General features: G+C 35.0%; 1 protein-coding gene across 1 annotated transcript; it reads right to left on the reverse strand.

Annotated features, from left to right (window-relative positions):
- Positions 1-9239: 9239 nt before the first annotated feature.
- On the reverse strand, positions 9240-10704 carry LOC129317481 (myrcene synthase, chloroplastic-like). Its single transcript, XM_054961801.1, has 4 exons — positions 10477-10704; positions 10125-10389; positions 9662-10040; positions 9240-9447 (listed from the first exon to the last, which is right to left on the reverse strand). The coding sequence occupies exons 1-4, from the start codon at positions 10702-10704 to the stop codon at positions 9240-9242; spliced, it is 1080 nt and encodes a 359-aa protein (XP_054817776.1).
- Positions 10705-12884: the final 2180 nt, after the last annotated feature.

The following is a 12884-nucleotide window of genomic DNA, read 5'->3' on the forward strand; positions in this document are numbered from 1 at the left end:
CGAACATTTAAGAGAAAGGCTACAGGCATGAGCCCGTATGTGTTAGCATATGGGCATGAGGCCGTTTTGCCTATGAAAATAGCAATCCCTTCGTTACACATTACAAGCAATTTAAGAAGACTAACTGATGACTACAACAAGGCTATGATGAATGAGCTAATTCTGTTAGATGAAATTCATTTACAAACACTGGATCATATAATCGCTCAAACAAAGGAGGTTTCAAGGATATATAAGTAAGAAGGAAACACTTTCGGGTGGATGGGCTCGTGTAAAAACTTGTGTTACCACCTGGTTTTAAAGATCGGACGCTTCGTAAGTTTTAACCTAATTGGGAAGGACCATTCAAGGTAAATGAAGTACTTAAAGGTAACACGTATATGTTAGTTAACATCGATGGAATTCTGTATAGACGGGCCATAAATGAAAAAATTTGAAGAAGTATTGGTCGTTATTATAGTAAAAAAACAATAAAGGACTCGAGGCCTATAATGGCCTCAGGGTATATGAAAGACACACAATAATAAAGAATTGTTTACTCTTTATTACATTCAAATCATGTTACAAAGGGTGTAAAGTACAGGAATAAAGAATAAAGAATGAACAATGAAATAATAAAATACATTTATCTATTATTTACAAAGAATACACATGGTTTCCTACGTCGCCAAAGCAGAGTCTAGCTCCTTAAAAAGGGTTTAATGGTAAGTAAGGGCCATCTCTAACTCAAGCATGGAATAAAGCTTGGCATTCGATACGACTCATGCCTCGTCCAAAACCTTAGTGGTGATCTCCAGTTCAAATTTAGCTAGGCCGTCTTCAGCTTTAGCTCACACTAACTACTCTTTAGCTGCTGCTAGATGGTGCCTCAAGTTTGCCACATTATCTTATAGCCCATGAAGGTGATCCATATGAGGGCCAATCTCTTAGAATCGATCAATGGCAGGAGTCATCTGGGTCTTGGCGGTAAGGTACTTGTCCCTCGCAGACCAATTGTTTTTTAAATATTTTGATAGGAGGGGGAGTTCTTTATGGCATCGGCTGATGATGCCATAACATATTTGGACTTAAGCTCGAAGGAGCGCCAACTCAGACATGGAGACCACCTTCTCTATAGCCTTAAGAGCTCGAATCATCTTCTTGAAATTCTGTTCAGGAATGAGGAGTAGATCGCGACTGAGTTGGAACTGCATGACCCTTCAAACATCCAACACCACGTCCATTTCAAGGACACGAATGTGGGTTAGAAGGGTGTTAGTGGGTACCACCTCCAATGAAGCCAGTTAAGGAAAACAAAATAAGGTTAATAACTGTCACACCCTAAAAATGGGGGGTGATTGGCACAGGATGTGAACCACATCATACATCCCGTAAGCCATAAATTCAAAGTTTATTTCATTTAATTAAAATGTACTCAGTTATTCACTGAAATTTTAATACTATTGATACTAATTATTATAATAATTATTTCAACATTTTGTAAAAATTTTGACAGAACCTCCTCTATAAATAGGATCTCTCAAAAATTCTGTATCACAAAAATTTTCCTTAAACATTATATCAATCAAGACCTCAGCTCCTTCCAGCTAGCAGATAAAATGTATAATAAACTAAGAATTCTAATTATAAATTATGTTGAGCACCTAATCATATATTTCATGACATAACACATAAATTTCATATTTACATCAATAAAACATATTTACAAAACAAGCCTCCATTCTGTTTTGCAAACATCCATCGTTGATAAGCAAGACGTACAATGTCAATTATGCTATCTGAGACCAAAATAATTTTTCAGTGAATAACGTCCAAACAATAAATAATCTAACATGAATAAAAAAAAGTTTGAAACAATCATGTAAGTTAAAAAGACAACAATTTCTGTAAAAGTTTAGTAAACTTTATAATAAAATGGGTTTATAAAATTCCAAATAAAATTTCAAATCATTAAACTATCATAGAAAATGTTAATATCACTTGATTTTAAGAAGTCATATAAATGAAATAAATACTTGTAAATAAATTACTAAATAAAAACCGATGGGATATAAAATCACCAAGATTCATAATTATAGGGACTTATCAGAATAATTAACAAACATGGACACATAGTCCATAAGGATAAATAACCAAACGCGGCTTGGCCACAAAGACAAACGTAGACACATAGTCTATGAGGGTAAGTAACTAAACACAGCTGAAGCCACGAAACAAACATAGACACACAATCCACAAGGGTAATACTAATCAAATATGGTTCAAAGCCATGAAATCAAACGTGAGTATGATGCTCATGAATAACTATCCCTCCGTTCCACGTGCATTGGCCATCACACGAGACTAGCACCTCTTATAAGCACCTTGCTAGCTAAGTGAACCATGGCATGCTAAGGACTAACAAAATTACCGTTAGCAACCAGTGTTCTGTATAAAGTCCCCTTCAAATTTATTTTCAAACATGCGAGAAAATCATTACTTTGACAATAAAATTTTTATTTTTAAAGTCAAACTCACATGAATCATTCTCTATATTAATTCAATGTTTGATAGAATAAAATCTCATAATCAAAGTCCAATCTTATATTTATTAATTAATTAAAATTTCAAAACTGATAAAGATAATTTCACAAAATAAAGAAGTTTAATAAACAAACTATTCAATAACCACATCGTTATTACTAAAACAATTTTGTATACAAATGTACTATTGTAGTAAAGGAAATCCTTATTGAAAAATCAGTTGGGACGTTATTCACTTACCTGTAGTGCTTTCAAAGTTCAAAACTCATTTTTTATAACTCCAATTGAGCTTCCCTTCTCACAATCACCCTATAATAAATAATAAGATCTTAATGAGCTTTACTTTTAAACCAACAAGTCTCTCTTTAGGAGAATTTACTTAACCAGAATTAGTAATAAAACTTTATGTTTTAGTAACAAAATTACACATAAAGGTTTCTTCTTAGGCTTTTTACTAAACATCTAATGTGCAACATTCCAACCCCTTTGAGAAAACGTGTGACTTTTAATTCTCTTATCCCAACCATTTTCAAGCATCTAAGTATGCCTTTTTAAAGTGATAATATACTTTATAAAATTCTAACTTTATTCCTCTCAATAATCTAGAGCTCAGATAGGATATCAATAACTTCCTACATAAACTTCTATGATAAACCCAATTAAATTTACAATTAACAATGTTAAAGCATTATCATTCATGTTATTAATTTCCTCTATAATACTTTAGCCATACTAACCTATTTACTTGAGATAAAATTTTATCTAAATCTTTGCATCAAATACTTTAGGTGCATTATTTCAACCACGCAATTAAAATTTTGTAATCTTCCAACCTTTATCCAATAATTTATCAATAACCATACTATCCCAGGAATTTAACTAGTTACATATGGATTCATAATCAAATTCCTTTAATTTGCAACCTACAAGTTAAATTCATGAATCAATAACACCCAAACTAAACATGCTTTTCACAAGAATTAATGAACTTTTAGAAAAATACAAAATTAAGCAAACTTCGCCTAACAATCATTTTGTCAAGCACCTTTTTTACCTTAACACTTAAACTCAAACCAACTTCTTCCTCTTTGATTTCATTTCCCAAAACTTCTTTAACATAAATATATGAATACTCAGCTTTCTAAATTCCATTTCCTCAATGAATAAATTGATCTTAACTAAAAGAAAGAAAAGAAAAATAAATAAATAAATAAGTTCTCCTCCTCCACATATCTCACGGCAATACAGGGCAAGGAATGTCACAACCATAGCAAAAACCATAAGAAGGATTGAAGCATATTACCTTACTCAATCGTAACAAAGTAAAGAAGCAAGATATCAAGTGGATGAATAGAGCAAGAAGAAAGAAGAAGCAACAGCATACTAAACAAAAAAAGAACTCAAACGATGGCACGTAATAAGGAGGAGAAGGGATCGTTAGCTTCCATGATCCCCAAAAAAACAGCAACATTATCAAATCTCCAATAACAGCCCAGCACTTAACATGCTTACCACCTTTGATTGGATAGAATGGAGAAGGAAAGACAAGAGCTCGATGATGAGAAATAGAGGAGAAAAAAGCTACTGCAGGCTGGGCGGATGGTAGCGGTGCACACACCACTAGCAACATTGAAGATGATGAAGGAGGAAGAAGAAGATAGAGGCGATAGAGGCGACCCCCGGTTCAGTTGCTCTCTAACTCTCTCTCTCTCTTGATGATTCTTTAGTTCGATGGAAATGAAAAAGAACGTGCTCTACTCTTTGTCTCTTTCTCCCTTTATTTATTTAATTTAATAGAAGGGCATTTTAGTAAATTTTACCTTAAGTTAAAGCTAAAAGGTAAAATCCCACTCTCGGCCTCACAAAAATTCAAATTTAGGACCTATCACTAATGTAATTTGCATGAAGTCCACTATGTCACAATTTCTTCTTGATATATTTGCTCTAAAAATAATAAAAATAAACTTTAAATACCTTTTAATAATTTAATTAATAAAAATTATTTTTTTATTAATATTTTTTTATTTTTTTCTGGTCATTACAATAACGAGAGACCAAAAAGGAACTAGAAGGAAAGAGCAGAACAAGCCAATACTTGAATTGAGTTCATGAGTGTTTTGTCTTTGCTCATGGAAGGGGGAGGGGTATGCGCAAACCACACTGCTGATCACATGGCCTTTCCACATGACCCATAAGAGTGAAAGAATCAGTTTATCCCCACACCAAGATGCCTTGAGGAGAGACCAGGGCAACTGAGGCATTTTTCATAATCACCGCTTGAAATCCCTCTAAGGACTTCTTAGAAGCCCCCAACTTCTTGAGCACTTGATGAGTTAGGGGTGGGATTGAGCTGATGAGGGAGATCATTTTAGGGCGTTCAGTAAAAGCAAGGCCTTAAACTTCAAGCTTTAACTCACCACTCAGGACTGTGGTGAAAGCCCCTCCTTGGTTAATTGCATCCCCGATGTCTTTCGGACCGACAACACCACCTAAGGCTGCAATAGACATAGCAGCCCCCAGAGCTTTAGCATGCTCCGTCATCTCCCAGGTTACTTCCTGAGCAACTTCAACTGGGTCCACGGGTGTTAGCTCAAGATTAGTAGAGGTAAGGGAAGTAACTACTTGAGGATCTGGGAGCTGGATCTCCTTTTCCCCATGTTGAAGAGGACTCACTTTACTGTCGTCAGAATCTGTAGATAGGATTATCGTCCATTGGTGCTTGTGCTTGCACTTACCCTTTTAGGGAGTGGGGCCAATTAGGAGTGAAGTAGAGGAAGGTTGGTTGAGGGGAGGAGGCATTGTCTTCTTCCTCCTCTTAGCATCAAGTGAAGGAGATAGAGCTCGCTTCCTCTTGTCAGGATCATCTTCTTTGTTGGGATGACTTAAGGAGATCTTCCTAGCCCTAGGTTTCCTGGAGACCGAGGGGGTAGATACTTGGGATGAGGCATCATCTTACTTCATCCCTTAGACCACAGTGCTCAGTGAGGGGGACGTTTGGGTCTTAACAGCTATGGGGGCGTCAATATATCCTTTTAGGAATGTCATCAGCATGTGAGATTGCATCCAATCACAGCCTATAAGAATAGAGATAGGATTAGATTAGGGTATGAGATTAAAGAAAGAAAACTAAGAAAAATATAGGAGGTGATAATTACTGGTATGGCTTTTTATTATGTGCCTAAAGTATTAGGGCCACCATTTATTGAAGTAGAGGCAGGTATCTCTATCTACAAGTTTTATCTTACACTACCTCTGAGTGGTGTGTAGAATGGCTATCTGGTTGATAGCTTCCCTATCTAGTAGCTCCACACTAATTTGGGGGACAAGCCCCGAAGGATGCACTAGCTTAGTCTAAACTGGCCCGCTACTAGTTAAGGATGATAGGACTCCAAGTAGAACCTCAGAGACTTGGAGAAAGAGCCAGTGTACGGCAGCCACATCTTCCTGGGTGTAGTGGCCGAGAGGAAAACCTCATCCCTTAGTAGCTTAGCAAGCTTATTCTTATGTTCCACCATGTGCTTGTACTAGGTGGGGAGGCGACGGTTTGGAATGTTAAAGGCCTTCAAGGTCCTCCCTAAGGACTAGCTTTACTGACTAAAGAACTCAAAAAAGTTCTTCGAGTCAGTCAATAAATGACCACCCAAGAGACAAGTGAAGGGGTGGTTAGCACGAAAATCATCTGGGAAAGGCTCCTAGCATAGAAGTGGGAAGTAGCCCATCGTCCATGGCTTTAGAAATTAGACAGGCCCATAGAAGCTGCTGAAAGGTTTCTTTATCAGTAACTCCTTCATACCGTCATAAAGATAGTATAGAAACATCATCCTCAAGGCTATTTGGTTACCGCAGAGTAAGGACTAGGTGATTCATAAGTGTAGCTGCACGAGCTTCCCTCCCCCTAAGGCCAAGATCTATTAGCTCAATAGGATCGATATGAAGACCAAATGCTCTATGGCAATGACAGGCTCAATGGCTGGCTTCTCAAAGAATAACCCATAATCTTTATGTAGGAGCCTGCACTCTTAATCTTGCTCTCGAAATCAATAGGGAGGGCGGTATAGGAGTCATACTTCTTAAGGATTGTGTAGAAGTTCTCCTCCCTGGTGATGGGTAACCTTAGGAACATGAAGATGTCCCATAGCGTGAGGGACATAAGACTGAGCTCGAAGATGAAGGCATTGTAGCTCAAAGCCCAGAAGCTTAGGAGGATCATCAGAAGCTCAACAGGGACGTTGATGTTAGTTATGGATAGTTGGATTAGGTCATATAGACCCATCTCTCACCCAATTAACCCAAGCACGAGGAGACCAGGGCCAATTCTTGAGTTTTCTACAAGATGACTCGAGGAAGGGTAAAGTCGTCTAGGCCAAGACCAAGTTGCTAATAGAGGTTAATGGCCATGGATTTGGCTGAGTAAGGGCTATGACTTTGGACAAGTTGGGAGAGATGGTTAGGTACCTGACATCACTTTTATTGGAGATTTGAAAGCTCTAAGGAGAAGTACTAGAAAAGAAAAACAAAGCATAGTTAATATACTTCTCCAATAAAATAGAAGGGCTAAACATGAGAGGCAAGAAACTTACCAGAAATCCACCGATTCGTGGAATGAAAAATCCTCCTGTAAAGAAATAAACAACTATTAGAATGGGGAACCAATCTAAAGGAAAAAAAGGTTTTCAAAACACTGAATGCATATTGTCACAAACTCGCCGAATGTGGTAACGGGATTTCAGATAGTTGCTAAAGAATCAGGTAAACTCCCAGTGGAGGTGAAAGATGGAGCAACAATAAAGGAAGCAGTAGAAGTAGAGGAAGCCATTTGAGAGCAAAGGTAAGAGGAATATAGGAGAGTGAATACTTGAAGTTCAAGAAACGATAGAAAGAGCAAGAGAAGTAATCAGAAAAAAGAAATGAGTTTATATCAACAAAGGGTGCTCAGAAATGAAGCAACGTTTTAGTTTTCTAAAATGTGCCACATGGCTTACATTACCATCCATTAGCATGCGGGGCAATGTTTGGGCTAACTATGAAATGTCGCTTAAATAAGTCACATAACTAGTTGAGTTGAGTAATTGAAGCGTCAAGCCCAATATAAATGAAAGGGGCCAGTCCTAAGGCTCAATAAAGGCCACAATAAGTTAACATGTTACAATCTTATCAGCTAAAAGTATTAGATCGTTGGCACGAAGATATGGTCTTAAGTAATGTTGGAATCTATGCCCAAGTATCTCAATAAAATAGGTTGGTTACTAAAATGGAGAATATGGAATAAAGATCGTGCTATGAGTTTTGCACGATCCTTGATCCTTCAGAAAAACATGTTAGGTTTCAAGGAGGAGGCTACCACTACTCTGACACTATAAATAGAAGAAAAAAATACAAAAGAAACTAGTCAACACTCAATTAAAAACTCACAATTTTAAATTCCTTAGCCTTTTTTAGTTTTAAGTTGTAGGTCTGTAATCTTTTCACATTTCAATAACAATTGAACACTTGTTCTACTAAAGCCTTATATCTTTTTACATCCGAGTAAACTGTGGTAAGGGAGGTCAGGACCCTTTTGTTATCAATTAAGACTCAGCGTCTCTAGTATGCCTGGTTTTTGTTGTTCAACCATGAACAATGGCTTTAATTTACAAGAAGAATCATACGTAGAAGAAAGAGATTGGCAGAAAAAAGAAGTAATAGAGATGCTCTTGAAATTAGCAAATCCTGTGGATTAGCTTGAGCGCATTGATACCTTACAAAGACTTGGAGTGGATCATCATTTTGACCTTGAAATAAGAAACATCATAGAAAGTATTGACAAGAACAAGGACACATTAAAGTGGAAGAACAACGATTTATATGTCACAGCTCTTGAATTCAAACTTTTAAGACAACACGACTATATTGTGTCATCAGGTATATCTTTATTTTATACTGCTTAAATTACTAGGATACTTGTCTCAAACATTAAACAATGTTTTGATTGTTTGTAGATGTTTTTAAAGGATTTCAATATGATAAGGGAAACTTTCATTCTGGCCATTCAATTGACATCAAGGGAATGCTTTCATTATATGAAGCTTCATTTCTGTCAATGGAAGGTGAAATAATTCTAGATGAAGCTAGAGATTTTAGCTCAACTTATCTCAAAGAATTTGTCTATCATAACAAGGAAGAGAATGAGACATCAATCTTAGTTAATCATGCTCTAAAGATTCCTCTACATTGGAGGATATCGAGATTGGAAGCTTCATAGTTCATCGATGTTTATGAAAGAAGACAGACTATAAACCCTTCCTTGCTTAAGCTTGCTAAATTAGATTTCAACATTTTGCAAGCCAAATACCAAGAAGATTTGAAACATGCATTAAGGTATATGTTTGTGTGTCTAGATAGATATATGTGTGCGTGAAAATAGTCATACTTTTGTTCCACTTGAAGCCTTTCACTTAGTTTTAGTTATCTTACAACATTTGCATGTTTTTATATATACCTTGATTAAGCTTGCAAAAATTTAAAAATTTACTAATTTCCACTAAGCTATTGTTTTTCATGGATTTTTAATGTAAAGATGGTGGAAAAGAATTGGCCTTAGAGAAAAGTTGAGCTTTGCAAGGGATAGGATGGTGGAGAACTTCATTTGGACAGTACCATCTGCTGAGGAACACCACTATGGATATTATAGACGAGTAGGAGCAAAGGTTAATGCACTGATTACAACATAGACATCATCAATTGATGATATGTATGATGTCTAATTCACCATAGACATCATACATATCATCAATTGTTGTAATCAATGCATTAACCTTTGCTCCCACTCGTCTATAATATCCAAATTGTGGTTCCTCAGCAAATGCCACTGTCCAAATGAAGTTCTCCACCATCCTATCCCTTGCAAAGCTCAACTTTTCTCCAAGTCCAATTCTTTTCCACCATCTTTAAATTAAAAATCCATGAAAAACAATAGCTTAGTGGAAATTCTTAGAATTTTAAATTTTAGACAACTTAAGCAAGGCATATACAAAAACATGCAAATGTTGTAAGATAACTAAAACTAGTGAGAGGTTCCAAATGGAAGGAAAAAGAAAGCAAGAAAGCATGACTATTTTCATACATACATATATGTATCTAGACAAACACACACACCCACATTGATGCATACTTCAAATCTTCTTGGTATTTGGCTTGTAATATGTTGAAATCCAATTTAGCAAGTCTAAGCAAGGCGGGGTTCATATTCTGTTTTCTTTCATAAACATCGATGAACCATCGAGCATCCAATCTCGATATCCTCTGATGTAGAGGAAGCTCTAGGGCATGATTAACTAAGAGTGATGTCTCATTGTCTTCCTTGTTATGATAGACAAATTCTGTGAGATAATTTGAGCTAAAAGCTCTAGCTTCATCCAGAATTATTTCACCTTCCATTGACAGAAATGAAGCTTCATATAATGAAAGCATCCCCTTAATACCAACCAAATGGCCAGAATGGAAGTTTCCCTTATTATCTTGAAATCCTTTAAAAACACCTGCAAACAATCGAAACATTGTTTAATGGTTGAGACAAGTATCCTTGTAATTTTAGTAGAATATATATATATATATATATATACCTGATGATACAATATAGCCGTGTTGTCTTAAGAGTCTGAATTCAAGAGCTGTGACATATAAATTGTTGTTCTTCCCCTTTAACGTGTCCTTGTTGTTGTAAATACTTTCTATGATATTGCTTATTTCAAGGCCAAAATGACGATCCACTCCAAGTCTTTGTATGGTATCAATGAGCTCAAGTTGATCCACAGGATTTGCCAATTTCGAGAACATCTCTCTCACTTCTTCTTTCAGCCAATCACTTTCTTCTACATAAGATTCTTCCTGTAACAATTTCACATGAAACAAGGAAATATTATTATGATGACAAGCCAATCAGTGAATGAGAATGTGAAATAAATTAAATCATACCATAAAATGACTTGTTAATGACCGGATGTAATCGTGGTGCCAAATTAAAGGTTGGAAGTAATTTGCAGATCGACGAGTAGTATTGTTTTGATCAGAAGAGATCACCGAAGAAGTCTTGCATTGAATTGCAAAGGGAACACAAGAACTTTTGATTGTTGAAAGTGATGGAACCATTTTCTTTGTTAATAGAATAGTGCTTGAAAATAAGGTAAATTGACTGAGAGCCATTGGCTTGGTTCGAGTGAGAAAAATCTTACCCTTGATTCTTCCTCTTTCTTTCTTACCTTGTAATGTTTTGTGGCTAGTGGAAGCCATTGCTCTCTATTTATATTGGGTATACATCTTTTTTATGTTTACTACAAAAATATTTTGGGCAAATCCTCTTAGATCCCACGTCATTAAGTAATAATCTAAATATAGAAAAGCTCCATGAAATCACAAAATTTCTTTGAAATCCTATCTCATTTACTGAAATTGTTAATTTGTTATATTAAATTTGTCAATTACTATTATTTGCAGTATTTTAAAAACTAGACCGATTGTTAAGTTAATTAAGATGTCAATTCATGGTTCACTAGTCAAACTTTGGTTCAACCATATGGTCGAATTGGTTATAATAAAAAATATAATTCAATTGAATATTACTTAATTATAACTAAAAATAGTATACCAAAAATACATTTTCAATTAGTTCATTATAATAAAATTAAATAGTAATTAAAATAGTTTGACATTGCAATAATATGTGTGTAATATAATTAATGACTTAATACTAAAATATTTAGTTTTATATACTTAAAGCAATTGTTTTAAATTAAATCAATATATGTAAATCATTTATATATTATTTATTCTATAACAAATTCTTATTATTAATATTATCAACAAATTAAAATTCACTTGCTTTTCTTTGATAAGATAAAATTATATTAAAGATATAAGGTTAAGTATTTAAGTATTTCCCTTTCAAGTATACTAATATATTTTATATGTGAAGATAATATATTTGTAAAGAATATAAAGAAAATATTATAATACAAAAACAAAGTAAAATGTTTTATTAAAAATAATAAGAGGAGTACTTGAAAATCCTAAAGCCTCTCTATAAAGGCCTGTGAATTTCTTCCCACGGCCTATTTGAATTTTCCTTGCATTGCACATGTCTCATCATTGGTTATTAGTGGTGTTGATTAGTTCACAACTAAAACAATAATAATTAATAATTACTCCTTAGATATTGAGACTCTAAGTGGATGACTTTACACATTTCAGTTCTCACACGATGAATTTTGATTAGGTATTTGTTAGAAGAGTTGTCGGCATGAAAAAGATAGCTGTAAATGCAATTGTCAAATTTGCTACGATGTAGTTTAAAATGTACTATATTGAAATTGTCAATTTCAGCTTACGTGGTCTGTTGTTCTTCGATCAATAACCCACGTAGGATTAGCTTCACATATGAAAGCAATATTAAAGATATATGCAAGGTGCAAAGATTTATGTTTAATACTTTTTCTGCTCAAGGCAATCCTTGACAAAGTGCCCCTTCGTTTAGCTAGCATGGCATTTGACCTTCGCTAATTCAAATTTCTTTGAAGATTTCTTGCCTTTCTCAAATGCCTTGCTCGGCTTTTTCAGCCTTTCGACATTGAAGCCTCAATTCCCCAAGTTAAGTGGCTGATGGATTTCACAGCTTCCAGCCTTTCCTCCTTAAGTTCTATGTGCCTAGCCACATCATTGAAGGTCAAAATGTGTTTTCTGTGATTAAGTTTATTTTCATGTGTTCTTAGCTAGCTGAGAGTGCCCTTATCATAGCTTGTACTCGTTGTTTGTAAGAAAGAACATGCCTTGCCTGTTTCAATTCTCTAATCATGTTTCAATTTTCTTAAGTGTTGCCTAATTGAAATATTAAGCTTTAGATTATATGTGTCAAATTTGATCGTGAGTTTCCTCTGCTTTATGGCAGAGGTGCTGCACAAACTTATCTTTTAGGGCTATCCACATATCTTGAGCAGTTGAATGATGTTTATATTCAGATATAATATCATCAACCATTTCACTAAGCATAGTAATGCGAGTAATAATATTCTTTTCTTTTCTAGGTAGCATCAGCTTCCTAGTCCTTTGATTTCCATTTTCTAGTTTTGAAATTATAGTTGACATGAGGTCCTTGACATCTTGTCCCTCCAAGAAATAGGAGATTTTACAGTACCATTTAATGTAATTATCTCCTGCGAGCTTATATCCCTTATATTAATCTCTTCAATTATGGATTTGGTTCCCATTTAACTCATAACTCAATCACATAGACAATTGTGAATTATTATGTTGGCATACAATGTGGTTACTTATTCAATTGACACCTTAGCTAATTGGATGACAATTTTAATTTAATCAAATAAAATATC

This window comes from Prosopis cineraria, unplaced genomic scaffold, assembly GCF_029017545.1.
Source record: "Prosopis cineraria cultivar Desert tree isolate PC_DT_omini unplaced genomic scaffold, ASM2901754v1 PC8, whole genome shotgun sequence".
Lineage (NCBI taxonomy): Eukaryota > Viridiplantae > Streptophyta > Magnoliopsida > Fabales > Fabaceae > Prosopis > Prosopis cineraria.

Bases quoted from the DNA above. Each gene is read 5' to 3' on its own strand.
- LOC129317481 (XM_054961801.1), bottom strand. From the start codon at position 10,704: ATGGCTCTCAGTCAATTTACCTTATTTTCAAGCACTATTCTATTAACA. The intron at 10,390-10,476 runs GTATGATTTAAT...AAATTGTTACAG, and splicing joins CATTAACAAGTCATTTTATG to GAAGAATCTTATGTAGAAGA. The intron at 9,448-9,661 runs GTGGGTGTGTGT...TTTAATTTAAAG, and splicing joins GATTTGAAGTATGCATCAAT to ATGGTGGAAAAGAATTGGAC.